General features: G+C 41.6%; 1 protein-coding gene across 1 annotated transcript in view; it reads left to right on the top strand.

Annotated features, from left to right (window-relative positions):
* ANKRD28 (ankyrin repeat domain 28) overlaps window positions 1–22,997 on the top strand; it is a gene marked incomplete in the record, with an annotated part of 2,819,689 nt that overhangs the window by 1,435,521 nt on the left and 1,361,171 nt on the right. The window contains 1 exon segment of the mRNA XM_044066773.1: window positions 13,490–13,568. Coding sequence (XP_043922708.1) covers window positions 13,490–13,568 — 79 coding nt within the window.

Genomic DNA, 22,997 nt, shown 5'->3' with positions numbered 1-22,997 from the left:
CAGTGAAGGAACAGCAAAATATCATAGGCAGCAGGATCAGCCTATATCACGTATGGCACCCAAGGGGGCAGAACAAATGCAGATCACAGGACCAGACCACTAGAAGAGCCAATCCAGAGAAGAATCAGACTGTAGTATTGCAATACAAGGAGATCTGTGTGGTCATCATCTGATCTAGCATGAAATGATCCAGGCAAGTGAATAAAAATAAGGCAAATTGCTCTAATAGTGCAGTTGTAAGACATTTGGTTTGGCTTTGGCTGTTTTTCTTCTGTCACTTGCTTCATGTAGTTTACTTGACTAAGGCATGCAGCTTGACTTTGCAGATTTAGAATTACTGTTATTTTGTATTATGTTTATTTATGTATGTACTTGTGCCTATCAACTAAATCAAGTCTGTGATGGGAAAACAGCTCCCTTTTGCATCAGCCAATGTATGTAAAAAACTGAAGCAGTTTTACTGGTGGTGGTTCTCTTTTGTAATTAATTTGCTATCAGCAGTTAGCAGGTAACAGCTCGAGGATTCTGCATAATATCAGGTTTATTGCTGGTCCATGGCTGAACCATGGTCTTTTTTTTTTGGGGGGGGGGGGTTACAATACATATTTTCTTTCTGTATACTTATGTGTTGCTTCAGTATTTATTTGTTTATTTGGTAGCACTAGTTAGGAAAATTCAACAAAATTAGAAGCACTAAGTGAGTGGAGGGCAGGTGTGGATCCAAAACTGTCTCCTGATACCCCGAGATATGCAAGGTTAGTAGGCTCAGAGAAGCCCTTCAGCAAAAATTAATTAAAATAGTTATTAGAATCAACTAATAACTCAAACATTGTATTTCGCGAGGTCACCAAACTGTTACCTTCATTAAAATAACTTTTTAAGATTACCAAACTTGTTTAAGATAAAATAAAAAATGTTGTAGAAAAAGAACTGTAGAAAAAAGTCTCTTCTTTTCATATTTAATCTAGTTTATTCAGCGTACTTTAGGTATGTGAGCGCGCAAAAATTTATCAAGAACAATCACTTAAACTTATTTATACAGTCCTGGGGAAGGAAAAAAACATCATCTAAATGTTTAAATGTTTAAAACAGTGTTATTGTGTTCATTTGCATTTTAACAAGGTTCAATTCAGTTTATTTACAAGATGCATTTAAATAAAGCATTCAAATAAAACATGTAAGTAAAACATATAAACCAGCTAGTCGTGGGGGACTGGCCATGTGGGTTGGGCCAAGTGTATTACCATTCGCTGGGATGCTTGGTGGAGACCTAACCATCTTTTACTGGAAATAGAACCAACTATGTGAAAGGAGGGTGGATTTTAATGCTGTGTGCAAAAGGGGTGGGCTTAGGGTGGGGAATGACTGTGGGAACCAGGCCGGTAACCAATCGCCTGGGAGGGTAAGGCTGAGGATGATAATGTGGTGAAGGGTGTGTTGTAGGGTTGCGTGCATATAGGATGGGCTGAGGGCGGGGATTGGTTGTGTGATTCAGTATGGGCTGAGGGCAGGAATTGGCTGTGTGATCCAGGGTGATAACCAATCACCATGTATGGGCGTGGTATAATGATGTTGACGTGGTGGGAGGTGTGGCGGGGTGTGGAAACATCTTGAAAGTATGATTGGCTGAGGGCGGGGGGGTCCATGGAAGGGCGGTCTTAGAATGGCTTGATCCGGCGCATTTAGAGCTATGTGCTGTGAAAGGGCGGCGCTAAAGCTGTGAATACTCATGTGGTTGGTCAGAAGTCTGGAGCTGTCCGCCCTGGGTTTAACTGGGTGCGGCTAAACGGGCAAGGGTGGAATAGTTGGATAAGCTAAGCAGTCAGAAAACCAATGGCGTGTGAGGAGGACCACGGCAAAACTAGAACCTTAAATGAAAGGTTAACGAGTATTTGCCGTGGAAGTACTGTTGTAATGTACATCTAAAATTCTCAGTGGGAACCATGGACAGTTGGATATCTCTCAGGAAAAGGGGAGCCAAGGGAATGGAAAAGGAAGATTTCACATGAAGTGCTAACTGGCAGTAGGGAAATGCTATGGATCAGGGGCCGTGAAAAAGGGGTTTAAAAATTATATGTGAAGAAGGTCGAGGCTTCGGGAAGGATGGGTGTTGGTGGATCCTAGTAAAAATGCTTGTGGGAACTGGTCGAGGGTACGCAGGGGACTGGAAATGGATTAACGGTCTTTGCCAGTGTGCTTGCGTAAGAAAAATAGCTATTGCAAAAAAGGGATAAGGTGTTTCAGTTATGGTAATTGTGGATAGAGGGCATAAAGTAGAATGGCTAGACTGTATCGCTGTGAGATAAAAATATTTTCCAAAGCTGTTCACATGTTACTAAACTGTATCAGACATGTTAAAGAGAATAAGTACTCTGGTTAATATGAACCATAATTAAAATAACAATGCTGTAATAGGTCTAATCGAACGAAGAAAATGTTAGTGTTCAAACAAAAAATATACAAAATATAAAAAAAAAAAAAAATAATGGCTTGTGAGCTGGTGGAAAAATAGCTAGGTTTGATTCTGAATACTGCGTTCTTAGAAAACTTAGAGTATGGTTTGTGGATAGCTAAAAATGGGGCTTTCTGTATGGGAAACTACCCTACTTCAACCCCAGAGGGAACTGTTACTGGGCACTTGACCATAATCTATCGCCATAAAAATAAAAGTAGCTACTTTCATTTTTTATATATTTTTATTTTTAATTATTGTCATGTCCATCTCCGCCATAGAAAAGAGTCTTGTATTAAATTGAAATAAGTTGAATTAAATTAAGAGAGTAAAATTAATAAATTAATAATTGGTGCTTCTGGTCTCTCTGTTGGTAATATTTTGCACTGTCTTTGGTCATTGTTTTTTTGTTTTTGGCACCAGTAATTTAGATGGCGTTTTTCTGTGGCTACCTGAACGCAATGTGAGCTGATAGGGGATTCCAACAGTTATCGAGAAAAAGTGGGAAAACCATTTGAGTAAATCAATATGAAAAAATAAAAATGTATCTTTTAGTGCAGTTCTAAGTACCTAACTGCGATATGTTGTCAATTTAAATGTTGCAGCATATAGTTTGTATTTTTAAAATGTAATAACGTAGGCGATATAAAGGATCGGATTGGAACTTTAAAGTCAGAGCTAGTGGTAAAACAACAGCTTGAAAACTGAGCTTAGACAAGTTATAGGACGAGGCATTAAAAGTCAGGATGATTGGGATTTAAAGTTATTATCTAAGGATACTTGGGACATCAGTGTAATTTGAATGTTAGCTTGTCCGGAATTCATGCACCTTGGTGCCTTTTTTCCAAACAATCCGAATTGAGGTCCCAAAATGGGGAACAGCACTGTCTATTAACCCTCTCCATGATTATTAGCAAAGTAATTAAAAACTTAGAAGATATATCCATACCAGAGATATGTGGTAAAAAGCTAAGTGAAACGATCCGACTTGTACTACACTGTAAAAACTGTAAAGAGTAGGTGTAGGTGTAAGGAAAATAATAGAAATCTATTAAAATTATAATCCATACTTGGTTTGTAGAGGTAACATAGGACGATGCATGGAAATTAATAAAACAAAACCAGGGTATTTGTAACAATATTATTACTTGACGGTTAGTTTGCCTAAATTATTAAATGACGTCTTTTTTCAAATTTAGTTTGTGCCACCAAGATCAGACCTGACCGTTATGGTAGCCTTGGTTAAGGCCATCTTACTACTATTAAAGTCTTGATATGCCTTGGTAATCAGAAATACCAGTAAATGACAAAATTGAAACACAAAGATTAAGTAAACGATTGAACTTTATCAATAATCCTGTGTCCGTAGTCACTAGTGACAATCAGGAAGAAGTGTATATATATATATATATATATATATATATATATATATATATATATGCTTTTTGTGCAAACATCAAATTAGAAATTATTTTTTTCAAGTCTCGGGGTTATTTGAATCACCCGAGTGTGCGCTTTCGCAGGGTGTGCTTCATCAGACCTACCTGGGAATGAGAACGTAACATACCTAGATAAAATTAATTAAACATAGAAAAATAAGTGAGCAAAAAATAATAAATCCAGAAAATAAATCAAAAAATCAAACAGCGTTGTTATTTTAATTATGGTTCGTATTAACCAGTGCACTTATTGTCTTTAACATGTTTGATACAGTTTAATAACATGTGAACAGCTTTGGAAAATATTTTTATCTCACAGCGTTAGTCCATCTATTCTACTTTGCACCCTCTATCCACAATTACCATAACTGAAACACCTTACCCCTTTTTTGCAGTAGCTATTTTTCTTACTGAAGCACACTGGCACAGACTGTTCCTCCATTTCCTGTTCTCCCAAGCATTTTGCTAGGATCCACCAACACCCATCCTACTCGAAGCCTCGACCTTCTTCACATATAATTTTCAAACCCCTTTTTCATGGCCCGTGATCCATAGCATTTCCCTACTGCCCGGTTAGCACTTGATGTGAAATCTTCCTTTTCCATTCCCTTGGCTCCCCTTTTTCTGAGAAATATCCAACTGCCCACGGTTCACACTGAGAATTTTAGATGTACATTACAGCAGTACTTTCACAAAAAATACACGTTAACCTTTCACTTAAGGTTCTAGTTTTGCCACGGTCCTCCTCACATGCCATTGGTTTTCTGACTGCTTAGCTTATCCAACTTTCCACCTGTGCCCGCTTAGTCCCACCCAGTTAAACCCAGGGCGTACAACTGCTGGCTTCTGACCAACCATATGAGTGTTCACACCTTTAGCACCGCCCCTTCACAGCAACTACTCCAGATTTACCTGATGAGGGAGCTTTCCAGTTAATGTTCACTCTTTATAATAAGACAAATATTTTTTTAAATACCAATGGAAATGTGTAACAGAGCAGTATGACCTGTTAGAGATGGATGCCAAGACCTTTTCACCATTTTGCAACGAATGGCCCTTTAGCAAGTAAGGACATCATAGAATCATGGGAGGTTCAAGGCTGCTGAGTCTTGCAACCTTTACACCTTGTTAGTTCCCATCCTCTCAAGAAGGGCTAGGCATGACAAGTCTATGATGAATTACTGATACAAGCACTCAACTCTCTTTGTTAATAAGGAGTACTTAATCGTAGCCACTAAGCAGTCTATAATTGCAAAGTCCCTTGCAAAGGCAAGGGAAAACAGATCTTGTACTTTACAAAAAAACACCTAAACAGGCATGTCCAAGGGTCAGCTTCCGGTGATTTTTCCTGTCCACCTGGTGAATCTGGGCATACTGGGGCAATGCAACAACTGCCTCATGTACACAGACAGCCTTCTCCTACCACCCAACACTACAACCTGCGACAGATGCACTTACATAGCCAAACAGGAAGCAGAGCTCTCTCCAGCCAAGATTGTGCTAGACAGTCAAGAGGAGAAGGTTAACACCTGCACTACATCTCAAGCAACACATAGCCATTCAAAACCCACACCATCAACACCTATACATAGCAACACTAAACCCACATATGCGGAGGCCCTTAACATTAACCTGCCCAAGCAACAAGGACCTCCGAAGCTGAAACACAAACACCAGTCACAACCAAAGTGACACATAGCTCACAACACCAGTGTGCCACCCAACAACAGCCCCTAAGGATAAGTGACTCTATAGTCAGGCATACTGATGTCCTACTCAGCAGGCTGAACAAGGAGAAAACTGCAGTCAGCTGCCTGTCGGGTGCCAGGATCCGCCACATAACGCCATGCACTCAAGTCACTCCACAACAAGTACAAATACGACTCTGTCATTGTCCACGTTGGAGTGAATGACTTGAGACGTACCTCCCTGGACTACATGAAAAGAGACGTGGAAGAGCTCTCGGATCATGTGGCCCAGGCAGGTATGACCCTAGCCCTGAGTAGCATCCTGCCTTCGCCCAGAATGATACTACAGTATAAGGCCAAAATGATTGACCTCAACAATTGGCTAAGCTTTTGTCATTCAAAGGGGATCCAGTATCTGTCTGCCTGGGACGACATGATCAATAAACCACGATGCTTTGCCAGAGATGCTCTGCACCTGTCGCCCCTGGGATTCAGGTTACTGGCTAAAGCTCTTGCCACCCCTATAGTGCCTTTTGTAGGCAAGATTCAAAGGACAAAACCACCACCGTAACAGATACGAGCAAGCAAAATCTGAAGATAATGCTACTCAATGCTAGAGGTCTAAACCTCAAAATGCACTCTCTCGAGGCACTCCTAAAAATGGAGAACATCGATATCTGTGCAGTAACTGAGACCTGGTTCAAGGCTTCAGTGAGCACCCCTGCAATACCAGGCTACAACTCTTACCACACTTTTCGGCCACCAAAACCAAGACCGAAACACTAAAGGTGGAGGAGTGTCCATATTCACCAAGGATATTCACACCTCCAGGCTAGTTAGTTGCCCAACATAATGCATCTGAAATTCTCCAGGTGCAACTAACACTAGGTAAGACTGCAATCCAAATTGTAGCTTGCTACAGATCCTCCACCATGCCCCAAGATTTTCACTACACCTTTCTAAACATACTGGAAAATATTAAGATACAACCAAACACCCTTATACTGGGTGATTTCAACTACCCTGCCATTAACTGGGAAAACTACTCCGGTACCAACACCTTTTCTCAACGGTTTTTGGAATTTATAAATTCCAACGCCCTGAATCAACTAATCCATTGTCTCACCAGGGGCTCCAATATCCTAGACCTGGTCATTACCAACATGGAAGTTAGATGCTCCACACCAGTGGTCACCCCCTCATTGATCAGGTCTGACCATAAGCTAATCACCCTTGACATCCACATCACACCCCCCACCCCCAGTAAGGAAAGCTCCGTAAAAAACTTCTCCAAAGCCAACTTCGTGCTACTCAAGTCAGACGTGACAAACTTTATGACACCCATGCAGACAGGAGCTGAAAGTTCGACTGCTGAATCCTACACTAAGGCACTGTACGAGCACATCCACTCCGTGCATGAATCGTGCCATCCCAAATAGAACCAAGATGCACTCCTCCAAAAAAAGGAAGCCAGTCTGGTGGTCTGCCATAAACAAACTATACAACAGAAGGAAGAAACTGTTGCAGAAAAGAGGAAAATCCCAGGATGCAAAAAACTCCCTTACCAGCCTCAGTAAGAAGCTGAGATCCCTCATCAAGTCCTCCAAAGCTGGTTAAGAAAATAAAATTGCCAAAGATTCCAAAGACAACTGCAATGCATTCTCTAGTTATGTCAAGAAATGGCAATGCTCACTTCTGCTCTGAGCTACAACAGAATGGCATTAAATATACTGATCCCAAGGATATTGCCAATATCCTGGCAGATCGATTTAGTGCCAACTTCACCCCCCCTCTCACCCCCTAAATGGCCCATCTCAATACCAAAAGATTGCCAAATTCCGGTAATCACAGCCACACAGGTAGAAACTACACTCTCCAAAGCTAAGAATACAGCATCCATGGGATCAGATGACATCCTGGGCTGTGTACTATATGAACTACAAAATGAACTGGCACCTCATCTAAGTGTCTTGTTTACTCATAGCCTCACCTCAGGCTTCATGCCCACTGAGTGGTGCACAGCTGCAGTTATTCCACTGCACATGGGGGGATCCACCTTAGATCCCTGGAACTACCGTCCCATCAGTCATCAGTCTGACAAGCCTGATCTGCAAGGGCAATGGAATGCATTGTCATGGAACTTATAAACAAAGATATTGGCAACCTTCAAACACTGCAACTCACCCAGTTTGGGTTCATGAAGGACTGATCTTGTCTTTTGAACCTGATTGACTTCTTTGAATCAGTCTCCAGAGCTGTGGACGAGAGAAAGGTGTCCACACAGCCTATCTGGACCTTGCCAAGGCCTTCAACACCATCCCCCACTCTGGAATCATAGATAAAATTATTAAGCTGGGCATAAATCCCTGTGTCACTCGGTGGGTTGCCAACTGGCTTACTGACAGAACCCAGGCTGTAAAAGTAGCCGACTCCAAATCCAGCTCCAGACAAGTGACAAGTGGAGTACCTCAGGGTTCAGTCCTGGGACTGCTCTTGTTTGGCATCTCCTTCTCTGAAGTACAGGCCAACACTAAGGGACTCTGGCTAACAAAGTTCGCAGATGACTGCAAACTGGGAGCCATTATTGAATCCCCAAATGATGTGGATATTCTACAAAAGGGCCTTATAGAAACAGATGCTTGGTGCCAGAGCCATGGGGTCAAGCTTAATGCCAAGAAATGTATAGTTATCCCTTTTGAGAAAAAAACATGTGCCCATGAATTTCCACATAGGTGGCAGTACACTAAACACTGAAAGTGTGATGAGAGACTTAGGGACACAGGTGGACAGTAGTATCACCTTCGATAACCACATCGCCACAAGAGTCAGGAAATCCTTCTGTGTGGCACACCTCATCACTAATGGCTTTTCATCCAGAAAAAAGGAGGTCATTGTCCCACTGTACTCATCCCTCATTAGACCCATTATAGAGTCCAACGCCCCATTTGGTATGTACCTCACAAGACATCTGCAACAGCTGGAAAAGGCCGCAGAAGTACCTCACTAAAAGAATCACAGGCCTAAAGCAGATGCCCCATGCTGACCATCTAAAAGCACTCCAGCTATACTCTGTGGCATATTGTCTACTCAGAGGTGATCTCTGCTTAACATACAAGGCCATGTCAAACTAAGCTGCTGGACATGCTCCACTTAAAGAAATCACAATCCCTCAGAGCCACATGCTCCAGGGATCTAAACCTTGTCATCACAATGAACAAAACATGCTGGAGGGATAGGTTCCTGACCCAGAGACTCCCCATACTCTGGAATAGACTGCCCATACATGTCAAGCAGAGTGCCTCCTTGGCCCTCTTCAAAAGGAACCTTGACGATTGGATGGGAGATAGGAAATTCACCCCAGGGATCACATCAGTCACCCTGCTAGACAGGGGTCCAGGGAAGTAAATATTGTGAGAAGAAATATCCAGGGAATTGTTATGGCTAGGCTTGTATAGGCCCTAGGGCTGATAGCCTAGTACCAGCCTATGAACCTATTAATACCAATCCAATTATTCAGGTCCCGTTTGAAGGAAGATGGTGCGTCATACTGCTTTATCTGCAGGGGGAGACTGTTCCAGAAGTGAAAGAGGAGCTGAGTAATGAATTTCTCACCTGCTGCTTTTATTTGATCTGTTGAAGCAGGTTTGATCCTTGCTCTGGTATTTTTAGGATTTTTGATTTATGAAGTTACAAGATACCCTGGTCTACTGGGTCTGTCTTTGCTTGGAAATCAAGACATTGGTCTCCTCTGAGAACCCTGTCTGACACACAAAAGTGGGACAGTGCTTCTATTCTTTTCTGGTAGTTTAACGATTTTAAGCCTCTGATACTCTTTGTTAGGAACCTTGCAATTATGTTGGCTCTTTTAGCCAGTTTGGTTTTCATCCTACCACATAGGGATATATTTGTAACGCATTTAGTTCATTAATTATTCTAGCATGGAGAAGTCAGATGTCTTGGCCAGATCAAGGTAAGCTGTACATACAGTGTGACAGCTGCCAACAACCTGTGTTCCCTTCTCGAAGAAGTTTATCAGGTTCATCTACGTTTTACAAAACCATATTTCTGCAGCTCTAGCCTGGTGGACTTTTAATGTCATTGTTAATCATGTATGGTTGTAATTTCCAGGGTCTGTAATAGGGTGATCTTTATGTAGTGTAATAACCAGTGCTGTGCACCATACTTCTGGGATATGGAACCTGTAGCCAGGCTTGAGGGTAAGTGACTTGTGTAGTGGTTCCATTAGGACATGTATGGTACTGTTTATCATGCAGCTGTCTGTTATCTCTCCCCATGGAGAAAAGATAATAGGATTTACAAGACAACTAAGCCAGAATTCCATTTCTGCCTTGCCTCCCTTTTCAAGCAGTGCCAGGCTAGTCATATCAGGGGTGGATTTATGAATACCCATCAATTTGTCCAGCTTCTTTTTAAGGTAGACAATGTGTCACACTGCTTAACTGGATAGAGGGGTTTGTTCCATAAATGACCAACCACATGCTTTTTAAAAAAGTAATGAAATAAATAATGTATAAGAAAATTTGAATTCAACAGTGCAGTTAGAAGAGAAAACAGAAAATAATTCATGCTGAACAGGTAGATTGCATGAAAGAAAATCATTTATCATAAACTAATTTTTTTTAGGCTTTAGCAGCTCTGTTGGTTAAGAGATCGCTAAGATAGTGGATTCATTTCTCTAAGACATCATAGTCAGAGACAGTGAGTGCAGAACAGTCTCACTGGTCTGTACACAATAAGCCCCATGGCAGTTCTTCTGTTTTTTTTCTGTCCTGACATCATGTTCATTCAGCTGTCTGGCTTGTATCTTTCCGTGCAGAGACCATAGATACAGTTAAACAGAGTTTCACATTTACTTGCAAATAGATTTATTTTATTTCCCTTGAGTCAGTGTCTCCATAATATAATTTTCTAATTGCTCTCTTATAGCCTTTAGCTTTCCAACCTAGAAATAGTCACACCAAATCTTGTAGTTAAAGGGCAGCATAATTATGGTCTGTTTCAGATGTCTGCTCTGCTTTTTAGATGCTGTATTTCCTAGCAGAATGCAGTTACAAACTTCATGTACTTTTCTATGCATTGCATACAAAAGGCCATGAGTTCTCGCATCTTTTCATGCCAATGAAAAGCACACATTTGCTAATTTTTTTTTCTTCATGTTTTTAGTTTACCCACTGCAGGTTTTAGAAGGTTTGTAGCTCACTAATCTGTTGGAGTTTAACTTAGAAAATGGTGAGAGATTTATCTTCAGCACCACAGCCTGTTGCAGTCAGTCATGCATTCATTTTCTGATTACCTGCTTGAGCCAGTTCACGATTATGAGAGAGATGGAGCTTATCCAACCGTTCAGGGCAGTGAGTCCATTTAACTGTTCTTTTACTGTAAGAGCCTGGATGCCTAATTGCTCTTTGATGATCTGGTGACAGTGACATCAGCATGACTTGCTGAAGGTCATAGGTTCAGAACTCCATCAAAGGCCTAAATGTTTCTTTCTTATTCACTGATTTAAATAATGTGTTCACAGGGGCTTTTAATCAAATTGGGATGTGTGTGTTTGTAAATTCACCTTAAGACAACAAGCTAGTGATTTCTAGCTTAAAGAAAACCGATTTGTTTAAGGGGAGATCAGAGCCTGGCTAATTACTTGCTCTTTGATTATCCATAGGTAGTAACATCGACTCAAATTGCTAAGAGTTTTAGGTGTATGTTCCAGTCAAATGCGTACATTTTCTTTTAATATTCCACCTTTAAGTAATGGCTTTGTAGGGGCTACAGTTACGTGTGCATCTGCGTTAATCTGAATTTTTAACTAGTTGCTAGTTACTCCTAACTAAAAGGAAAATGGCTTTGTTTAAAGGACAATGCAAGAGCATGCATGCTTATTGACTCTTTGATGGTTCAGAGGGCTTGTCACATCAATGTTAAAGGTTCTATGATCTGGTCTCTAGCAAAAGCATGCATTTTGCTTGTGTAGTCCATGATTTTAAATGCCTTCACGGAGGCTTTCAGCATTGTGTGTACGCGCGTGTGCACTTGCTCATGAGTGCTTGTGTGTAAATGATCTTGACCTCTCTGTCTTGGCTATTTTTTGAAGATCTAATGCACTTCCTCAGCTTTACTGCACCAGTTATCTTTGTGAAGATCAGTGTAGGTATATACACAGTCAACAAAACATACCTTTTTCAACTATGTGGTTGAGTAATTTTGTATTTGGTTCATTTGTTTAGGTTTGGGAGGACTTTTGTTTCTGTTAAGAATGAATACCAATATGTTTAGTGCAATAGAAAATGAATACATGGATGTACCTAGTTCTTTGCACTCCTAAAACATTGTTTATGGAAGCAACCTTGCAAGCTGATTTTATTACCATGTAATGTTTTTGTAATATCTAGCTTTGTAAGTACAAATTTGCGTTATGTATTATTGCTAAAATGACATTTTATACTTGACTTTTGTCCAGCATGGGCTTAATTGTTTTTTTTTTTTTCCCTTAAAAAAGTGGTACAAGCTGTTGATTCTTGTTCATTAATAAGTAAGATGTGGCAGCTGTATAAACTAGCTAAAAATGTATTAGTTTATACTGTAGGATGTAATCAGGAAGCTGCTTATATATCAACTTCTAGAATGACAGTGGAGGGAGCTGGGAAGATGATACATGTCACTCAATGTTCTTAATTTGTGCTGAGGAAAAAGTCTAAGCAACTTAATTGCACATTTTCCGCAGATGGTCCTAATTTTTGTATTTACACTGATTAAAGCTGCATGAGTGGTGAAACCTTTATCTGCTTGCTGTTTTTCTTGTTGAGTTTCAATATAGTGTGGATTTGACCTTTCTCCTTTTTTGTACTGGATCATTTCTGGATGTTCTAGTTGGTTCCATTCACTATTTTTGAGAGTTTCAAGTGCCATGCAAACTTTGTGGTGTTTTACATATATGTATAATTTGTACTTGTATATGTGTATGTCTCTCTCTATATATATTTTATATATATATATATATATATATATATATATATATATATATATAGAGAGAGAGAGAGAGATCTGTTTATATTTATTTATATATATATATATATATATATATATATATATATATATATATATATATATATATATATATAGATAGATAGATAGATAGATAAATATAGGCTACCTGTTGAAATGTCGGCACTTGTAACGCCAAGTGCAAAAAGAGCAAAAAAAAAAAAAAAAAAAAAAAGATTGAAATTCCAGGAGAGGTGAGAATCTTGAACATCATTGTTCTCCTCTAAACTTTTTTATTGGGGGCAAGGTCACCATACCCCCAAATGTTTGTGTGCCATCTCCAAGATTGTCATTCCTTGGAAAAAAGAGAATATTCTGAGAAATGTCCATCTCCGACTATATGGAAGCCTGTTTTTTGGCCATTCATTCTCTGTGTTTTGGGACTTGATCTAGTGTGTCCTGACATTTCCAAGTTCATGTGGGCTTTGGTTAAAGTTGAAGACATACAGATGGGTCAGTTCACTTACTTGTTAATAAATGAATAAAATTCAAAAATACTAGTAGTTTGGTTGAGCAGTGTCTTATGGTGTGATTATGTGCTGCATCTTGTGATTGTATTGTGTTATGGAAAAGGTTCCATTTAATTATTTTAAGAACTTTTTTAATTTAATATAGTTGTCAGTCAGTATTAGACTTGATTTTTTTCAACTTTTGGATGTATAGCAAGTATATCGATTTGCTGAGGGATTTCAGTTTTATAGAATAATCAGTCTGTGAACTGTAATGTTGACATCTCAACTTATTCTTGGAAAAGTTTCCTAATGTGTGACTACTACTTAATAAATGCCCTTCACTTTAAAATTGGCACCAGTGTCAGAAAGCTTATTTAAGAACATTCCCATTTTCAGAGTAAAGATGCAAAAACACCACTACACATGACAGCAGTTCATGGAAGATTTTCCAGGTCGCAAATCATTATCCAGAATGGTAAGTAACTTTTTCGTCCTTCATGTTGAACCTTTTGCTTTTTTTTAATATTGGCAGTCTTGCTGATGAGGAATTTAGGATACATAATGCATATGTTAAAATATGTGCACATTTAGTAGCATGAGTTTGAGTTTTAAACATAGTCATTGTTCTAGCTCTGTTACCAAAGTTATGCAAGTGAACAGTTGATATTTTTGTTTCAGGTAGCTGTGTTGAAGGATTCTGATTCTAACATGGTTACGATAGTTTTATAAGTTTGGTTCAGCAAATGTATCAGGTTATTTATTGGTTATTTTCCTTTAAATTTGCTTCTTTGTGTACAGGAGATAGAGGGCATGCCCTTCTCCAGAAAATATTTTGGGCAAATTTAGAACTATTCACTATTTTTGCTGGTGCCTTTTGAGGTTCTAAAGCAACTTTGCTAATACTTGAATTAGGAAACAATATGGGAATAATGAGAAATGTAATTATTTCCATGCGGCTTCTGGGTATTCTTCCTCCTCGGGGGGGTGGGGGGGGTGGAGTACTACATCATCCTTTTGCAAGAGGAGATGTTCATCATGTGTTGGAGTAGTACAGACCACAAGGGACTTCTAACATAGAAGGTCCAACATCTGGCCCAACTTCCAGAACTTATTACCCTTCCCTTTACAGGGACATAGACACCACCATTCCATGGATGTCAGCATGTCCATTGTGTAAAACAGGTGTTCGCCCATTCCGGCTTCAGTTATTTCTTGCTGCTGTTCAATTCACAGGATGATTCATGCTGTCAGTGTTGGTCCATTTTTTCAGTCTGCTCAAGGGCCCTGTACCACATAAGCACCCTGTTGAAAAAGACACTTGCACATTTTTTCTTTCCTATTATAGCTATTGTGTTACTTGATGGGCTGAGGCAACTGTTGTGGTCTTAGGTTATGTCCACCAAAGAAAGAAAGAAATGTGCATGTGGTACGTCCACCCATAAGGGACTAGAGTGGAGTGCTTTTTATTAAGGAATCTGAACACAGCATCCCCATATTGTAATATTTGTTAGGGCTTTAATCATAAGACAATAAGGAAAAGGGAGCAATTCCCTTCAGATCCCTCTGGAATGGAAGAGGCTTAAGGCCATAGTCCATAACACTTCCAGCATTTCCTCACCTGTCACAAATGCCCCTCTTACAAAGAGAAGGGAGTAGTGCACTAAGGAGAAGGATGCAAGATGAACCGGGGACACTGTTTCAGGGACTGAAGTCCCTTTTGACTTGAGGGTGCTAAGCTTGGTGAGCAAGTTTTGCAACTCCTGGCTCAGGGATCTTCATAACCAGACCCCCATTTAGAAGCTGTCATGCTTTCAAACCAAGGCACATCCTTCAGAACTTAAGACGTTTCACAAGTGGGCAGTTCAAACACCCATTTTATTACTTTCACAGGGAGATTGGACCTTCATCAGTGTTTGTCTGTAAAGATGTCTGTAGTTGACGGGTGGAGATCAGGGTGCTTGTCCTGGGACCAGTAGCTCTAAGGAGGGGGGGGCTCCCAGGTCATGACTACTCTCTCATTCAAACATAAGACATACAAAGCTGCTTGCATTTGACTGACGCTCAGGCAACAGGTGGTCCCTCGCCTCCTTTCCAGGATCCTTTCCATGAGTGGTTCAATCAGTCCTGAGTTTTCCTACAGTTCATTCAAAGCATACCTCTTCCTGTGGATCAACCCTTCTGGAGTTCCCTCTGTTGAAATGTAGAAGTCATCTGCATGGTTGGACCTGGACTGTTCAGATTTTGAGGAGCAAAATCTATATTATGATTTACAGATGTCTTCCCCACTTGGATTTGATACAGATACTGAAGTCAACATGTTCTCTACTTATTCTGTAGGGAACTTCTCACTTGCTGATACCTCTGCAATGAAGGATCAGTTTAAAGGGAATGCTAAAGAGGCCTCAGTTGTTCATAAGTGCTGTTTTGATGTCTTGGACTTGAGGCCTCCAAACCATTGACTATCCATTCAGTTGTAACCATTCAGTTGTAAGGACCTCGGAGGATAATTTCACTGCTGCCTGTTGGGAACCAGACTGTTGGCATCCACCCCATAAATGCTGGAGTGGTTTTGTATGACCTAGGTACAAGACTCAAAACACACTTTGTATAAGTACTTTATAGCTGATCCAGCAACAGTGTCTGTAGTTCCAGTGAAGGGGTCCAAACTGATTCCATCCCCTTATACCCTTTGCAATGATCAGGATCTTAGGGTTCTTTTTTAAAACGCATTAACGTCACCCATTTTGAACAGTGGCATGGATACACATCACCATCATCATCAAATCAACCCCCATTTCCACTTTTGCATAGGAATGGGGTATTGCATCAACGCAAGTCATTGTGAGCAAGTCATGTAGATCCACTGTTTATACTGCTGAATGGCTAGCCCTGACGTAATATATTAGCTCTGTGTATTATAGATATATAATTTTTTTAGCTATTATCATTCATTCTAACATTACATTGCTGAACTCCTGCGTTCCTTTATATTTCATTCCTTCTCCTGAACATTATTCTGCATGTGTTGTTCCCACAGATTGTAGATGTTCTTCGTGTTTCACTGTTGCAGTCATCACATTTGGGTTATCTTCTTGCAGGTAGCCCTCAGTCGGCCTGATTATAAAAGTCTTGGCTCCTGTGTCGGTTGCCATCTCATCTTCCATGACGTCAGGTAGTCAGGGATATAAAGCATGCAGCCGACACCATTACATAAGTCTTTCTTGCCGTGCGGTGCTCGAAGCAGAAGCAGTTCGCAAGTGCCAGTCGGCCGACTCCTGAAATTTTCGTCTTTGGGTTTCCGATCCGAAGTCTTCAAGTAAGCTAAGTAACCCATTGGGAAATCTTTTTCTTGCTCTAAACCAATGTCAGTAAAAGTTAACAATTGTATTTCTTGTGGAAAGCAAATACCTCATAAAGATTTTCATTCGTACTGCATTCCTTGCCTAGGCCCAGACCACGCTGTCAGTTTTGTGCCTTATTCAAACCTTGTACTATTCATCATCGGTTCATTTTCGCATCTAAATATTTTGGTACTCCGTTCAATTATCCAGAAATGGCTTCGGTAAGCAACCCGACTACCGACATTCTGAAAAAACACAAAGATAAAGACAGAGACAGACTGCATAGGTCTAAAGCTGCCAATGACGCTTCTCCTAAGCTAGTCTCCAGTTTGCTGGTACTCCGTGAGGCACTTTCGCAACCCCTGATATCCGCTACTTCAGATTTGCAGGCCTCTACTGAGACCCATTCAGAGTCCAGTATGCTGCAAGATGGTTCTTCGACTGTGGAACCTGCGGATGTCTCTACCTCGGATGGGTCCGGAGCCGCTGTGCAGGCACCAACTTTTGAGGGTGTATTCAGGCCTACTGACTTGCATATTAAACCGACGCCATCTTCTTCAATGCCTAAAACTCAATCCATGCCCAGAAAACCGATGCCCAGACAGCATGGTCAGGCCTCTATGCCTGAAAAACAAATGATAAGAATGGCTGAAGACCTTATTACTGTAATCAGGGGAAGCCACCCTTCTTCCTCTAAGAGACCTAGAACTGATTTTCCTTCTGATTCTTCTGATCAGGATTCTGAAATTTTTGTTTTTTCTGATGATCAGGATTTGCCCTTTTCTACCTATGAGGATTCTAATGCAGAGGACTCCATTCCCTCTGCTTCCTGTCCAGAGAATTTCTCTTTTGGTGAAACTTTGTATACTCTTAGGGAGCATTTCCGTTAGGAAAGCCAGGATTACTCAGGCTCCAAAAAGAGGCTTATGAAATTCTTACTCCTGCCTCAACACAGGCCTTTAGCTATCCCTCCTGTACTGGATATTGTAGATGATGCCTTCTCAGAGTCTAGCCTGGCCCCTGACACTTTACCTCCTGCTCCCAGAAAACCTGATAGGTATTACAGTGTACCTGACTCTCACAAGTTCCTCTTTAAAAATCTTACTGCAGATCCAGAGACCATTTCACAGGGGCCCAAGGGCATTAAGGTCACTACTGCCAAAAATCCTACCCCCTCTGACAGAGATTCCAGGGCGCTGGATAGATGGGGTAAGAAGGTATTCACTTCTGCAACTTTAGTCATTCAGGCCTTAAACTGCCAGTTTCATATCTTGAAGTATCAGCAGCATATTATTAGATTGCTTAAACAGAAAATTATGTTGATTGCTGGCTGTGCTGAAAAATAAAGAATTACAGGATTTAATGCATTCTGCTGAACAAGTGGGTAGACATACTTTGCAGTGTAGTTTTGATTAATTAGAGGCATCTTGCAGGGCTGCTGTCACTGGGTCTGTACTTAGAAGGCATGCTTGGCTTAAGGAGCAGTCTTTGTCAGATCATGTTAAAGCTAAATTACTGGATGCTCCCTTAAACCAAGACCGCCTGTTCAGCAACAAAGCAGAAGTAGCACTTAAAAAGTTGGAGGAAAAAGCTAAATCTATGCAAACTGTTAAGGATTTCCTGCAAGTACAGCCAGGCATTGGCCCTCTAAGAACTGGTTCTTTCCTGCCTCTTCCAGGCCTTCTCAGTTCAAACCCAGAACCAGCAGAACACCCAGGCTTCAGTCCCAGGGTACTCACAGGCCTAAGCAGTGGAGGGCTCCCACTTCCAAAGCAGGGAGTAGTAAGACTCCCCCCTATGGTAAACTGTCTCAATGATTTAGCTTTAAACCTTCCAAGCCCTGCTCAACTGACTGTTCCTTTAGGGGGAAAGATTGCCCTGCATGCAAAAAATTGGGAACTCGTTACCCAGGATAAATGGGTTCTAAATATAGTTTCCCAAGGATACAGGTTCCACTTCCACTCCTTACCAACCCCAAACGGTTAGCCAGACCTACCCCTGAATCAGTGGGCAGAGGCTTAAAAGCAGGTTCTCTCTCTTTTAAGCATCAGAGCTATTCATCCTGTCCCAGCAGAAGAATGTGGGCAAGGTTTCTACTCAAGACTGTTTCTGGTACCCAGAAAAGACATTTTCTGGCATCCTATCCTGGACCTGTCTATCCTAAACACATTTTTGGTAATCCCAAAATTCAAGATGCTAACTTCATCAGCTGCTTCCCATGCTAGGCAAAAATGCCTGGTTGGCAGCACTGGATTTAAAAGAAGCCTACCTGCACATCCCAATAAGGGAATCTTGCAGAAGATATCTACGCTTCAGAGCAGGCTACATGCACTATCAGTTCTCTGCACTGCCATTTGGCTTATCTACTGGCGCCCAGGGTATTCAGAAAGTGCCTAGCTCCAGTCATTGCATTTTGCCAGCAAAGAAATATTCAAATATACCCATACCTGGATGATTGTCTAATTCAGGCAGAACGCCAGGACATACTATTGAATCATCTGGCATTTGTAAAAAATTGCTAACTTCTCTGGGGTACACCATAAACTAAAAGAAATCCCATCTTGTACACTGCCCACAAGTTGTATTCCTGGGAGCAAGCTTGAATACAACTTCCCAGATGGCCTACCTCACACCAGAGAAACAAATTAATTTGACAGCCTACTTCAGTCTACTAGCCACAAAGACCCAGCTATCTGCAAGGAAAATACTGCAAGCACTGGGGTTCATGGCCTCCTGCATTCTACTAATTCCATATGCAAGACTGCATATGAGGAAACTACAATGGTATCTAAAAAGCCTATGCTGTCAACATTCTTAGGATCTAGAATCACTGATTCCTATCATACCTTGTCTAAAGACAGAGTTCCTTTGGTGGCAGAGGCATGCCACCAAAACAAGGGACTACCATTCACTCTACCCCCTGCCGCCCAAACCCTAACAACAGACGCATCAGACTATGCATGGGGGGGGGGGGTCACTTGCCAGGACAGTGCATTCAGGGCAAATGGAACCCAGGTCAAATGCACCTGCAATATCAATCAAAAAGAAATGTTAGCTGTACAGAATGCTCTGACAGCCTTCAAGGGCCACATTCTTCCAGGACAATTATTGGTAAAGAAGGGCAACACCACTGTTATGTGGTACATAAACAAGCAGGGGGGAGCCCACTCATACCCTCTCTGCAAACTAACCATGGCTCTGTGGAACACAACCTTGTGCTGCCAAGTGCACCTACAGGCTCATTTCCTGCCAGGAAAGCTAAATACACTGGCAGACAACCTATCAGAAATCTCATGGACCCACACAAGTGGAAACTGGAACCAAAGATATTCAGCATGTTGAGAAACAAATGGGGAGCCCAGAGATGGACCTGTTTGCCTCCCCACAGAACTACCAATTGGACAAATTCTGCACAAGGACATCCCACAAACAAGCTTGGAAAGTGGATGCCCTGTTCGTCACCTGGAAAACCTACCAGTTTATGCCTTCCCCCTCTGCCTCTCCTCTCCAAAGTGCTACTAAAGATCAAACAGGACAAACCAAGGACAATACTGATTGCAATGGACTGGCCACGGCAACACTGGTACCCCCTCTTGTACAATGTGTCACTACTGGCACCATGGCAGCTGCCTCAGACCCCTGCCGTGCTGTCCCAGCAGGAGGGCCAGATTCTACACCCACAGCTTCAAACCCTGAACCTTGAGCCTGGCTAATTACCTGATCTCTCCGTTACCATCCCTCAGTCAGCAAGTGAGGGATGTCATACTGGAGGCAAGGAGGCCTAGTACTGGAAAATCCTATGCTGACAAATGGAAATGATTCTGTTCCTGGAGCCAAACTGAGGGGGATGGGCACAGCAGTGCCCAATTTACCTCATATTCTTCAATACTTAGCTGAAATGCTTCACAAGGGCCTTTCCTTTTCTTCCGTCAAAATTCATGTCTCAGCCATTTCAGTGCATTACAATTCAGAGCCACCCTCTCTTCTCTCATCTACTGCTGAAACAATTCCTCAGAGGGGCCAAAAACTTAAGACCACCCAGGAGAACCCCTACTCCAACCTTGGACCTTAACTTTGTATTGGAAAAACTCACTCTTCCTCCCTTTGAGCCAGCTGCAAATGCTATGTTAAAATTCCTTTCTTGGAAAACAGCCTTCCTGCTAGCCATTACTTCAGCAAGAAGGGTGTCTGATTTACAGGCTCTCATAGCAGTGATGCTTTCATCATCTTTCATGCGGATAGGATGTCCCTCAGGACCAATCCCTCATTTATGCCCAAGGTGGTATCCAGTGCAGCCCTTAATCAGTCCATTCATTTGCCAACCTTCTTTTCTAATTCACAGAACAAAGGGGAACGAATACTGCACTCCTTGGAACTGCACAGACAACTTGGATTTTACTTGGACAGGACTAAGCCTTTCAGGAAATCTGAACAGCTGCTGGTGGCACTTGCTGCAGGGGCAGAGGGGAAGGCCATTTCAAAGCAAACCATTTCTAAATGGATAGGCCATTGCATTCATTTCTGCTATACGCACCATGGAAAACCTACCCCACAGGGGATTAGACCCCATTCCACCAGGGCTGCATCTACCTCTACAGCCTTTCTCAGAGGCGTCCCTACCAGGGACATCCTAGAAGCTGCTACCTGGAGTTCTGTACTTACCTTCACCAAGCATTACCCACTTGCCAATTTTTTCTAAATCCAGAGCTGGCTTTGCGACTGCAGTCTTGCAAGGCCTTATAGCTGGTCCTAATGCTATGTAATTACTTCCTCCCATCCTTAGCTTTGGGAATCTACCCAAATCTGATGACTGCAACAGTGAAACATGAAGAACATAGTACAGTTGTGTACACTTACCATAAATGTAGATGTTTAAGTGCATTCACTGTTGCAGTCCTGGTTACCCTCCCTCCAGCCCCCTTACTTCTATTGACTATATCTCTATTCTTGTTTACTATGCTTAAAGCTTTTTGGTGTATTTGTTTTTTTGTTGGAGGTGTAACCTTGTATATAATTGCTTCCCATTATGGGAGAACCTGACATCTGGGGCAAGAAAAACTGATGTAATGGTGTTGGCTGCATGCTTTATACCTCTGACTACTTGACGTCATGGAAGATGAGACAGCAACCGATACAGGACCCAAGACTTTGATAATCAGGCTGACTGAGGGCTACCTGCAAGCAGATAAACCCAAATGTGATGACTGCAACAGTGAATACACTCGAACATCTACATTTATGGTAAGTGTACACAACTGTACTTTATTTATATTTAAATATGCTCCCTCACTTTTTCTAAAGATCCTACATAGGTTCATAGGTAGGTACTAGGCTATCTGCCCGAAGGCATTTATAAGCCTAGCCAGAATGTGGTTGCTTTCGCCACCCCCTTAGATTAGTTCCCTGTGCCTCTGTCCAGCAGATCCACTGAAGTGATCCCCGGGGTTAAACTTTCTATTTTCCATCCACTCATCAAGGTTTCTCTTGAAGAGTGTTAGCGAGGAGCTCTGCCTAATGTAGATTGGAATCTTGTCCTAAAGCATGGGAAGTCTCTGGGACAGGAATCTTTCCCTCCAGCACGTCCTATTTATTGTTGTGGTGAGGTTTAGATCCCTAGAGCATGTGGCTCGAGGGGATATGGTTTTCTTTAGGTGGAGCATATCCATCAATTCTGGGTTGGACATGGCCTTGTATGTCAGGCAGAGATCATCTCTGAGTAGGTGGTATGCAACCGAGTACAGCTGGAGTTTCTTCAGTCGTGCTGCATAGGGCAATCTGAGGCCAATGATCCTCTTGGTTCATAGGTTCATAGCTTTATACTAGGCTATCTGCCCTAAGGCATTTATAAGCCTGCCCTGTTTTTTACTGACTTACCTTATATGAAAAATAATAAAAAAATTAGTTTGTTGTGTAGTTTGTGCCAGTGTCCAGCCACACAGAGAGAGATGATGGCTACATTAAGCCACACAGGTCAAGATTTCAGATTTCTCTTGAACAGCGCTGCTCTGCAGCGAGTGCTCTGGACCCTTTTTTTATTCCACAGCATATAGGTTCATAGGAATAAATTCCAGTCTTCACCCCAGGACCGTGACCCGGTGCTTTGACCTGTACTTAAGCCATGACTCTCATGGTGAGGTACTTCTGTGGTTTTTCCAGCTGTTGCAGGTGTCTTGTAGGGTACATCCCAAGTGGGGTGTTGTACTCTATGATGGGTCTGATGAGTGATGAGTAGAGGGGCACAATGACCTCTTTATCTGGATATGAACCCTTTTGTGATTAGGTGGGCCACACCGAAGGATTTTCTAACCACTTTGGCAATGTGATTATCAAAGGAGAGGTTGCTATCTACTTGGGTCCCCAGATCCCTTATTACGTCTTCCATATTTAGGGGACTACCACCTATGTGGTAGTTTGTGGGTACTTTGTTTTTTCCAAAGGGGATGACTATGCACTTTTTGGCATTTAGCTTGATGCCATAATTTTGACACCAGGTACCCTTTTGGAGGCTGTTTGTGTCAGCCGGAGAGTCAATTATAGCCGCTAGTTTGCAGTCTTGTGCGAAC

Source organism: Protopterus annectens, chromosome 3.part1 (assembly GCF_019279795.1).
Source record: "Protopterus annectens isolate FY-2018-M chromosome 3.part1, PAN1.0, whole genome shotgun sequence".
Classification (NCBI taxonomy): domain Eukaryota; kingdom Metazoa; phylum Chordata; order Ceratodontiformes; family Protopteridae; genus Protopterus; species Protopterus annectens.
This window is presented reverse-complemented; position numbering and strand designations above follow the sequence as displayed.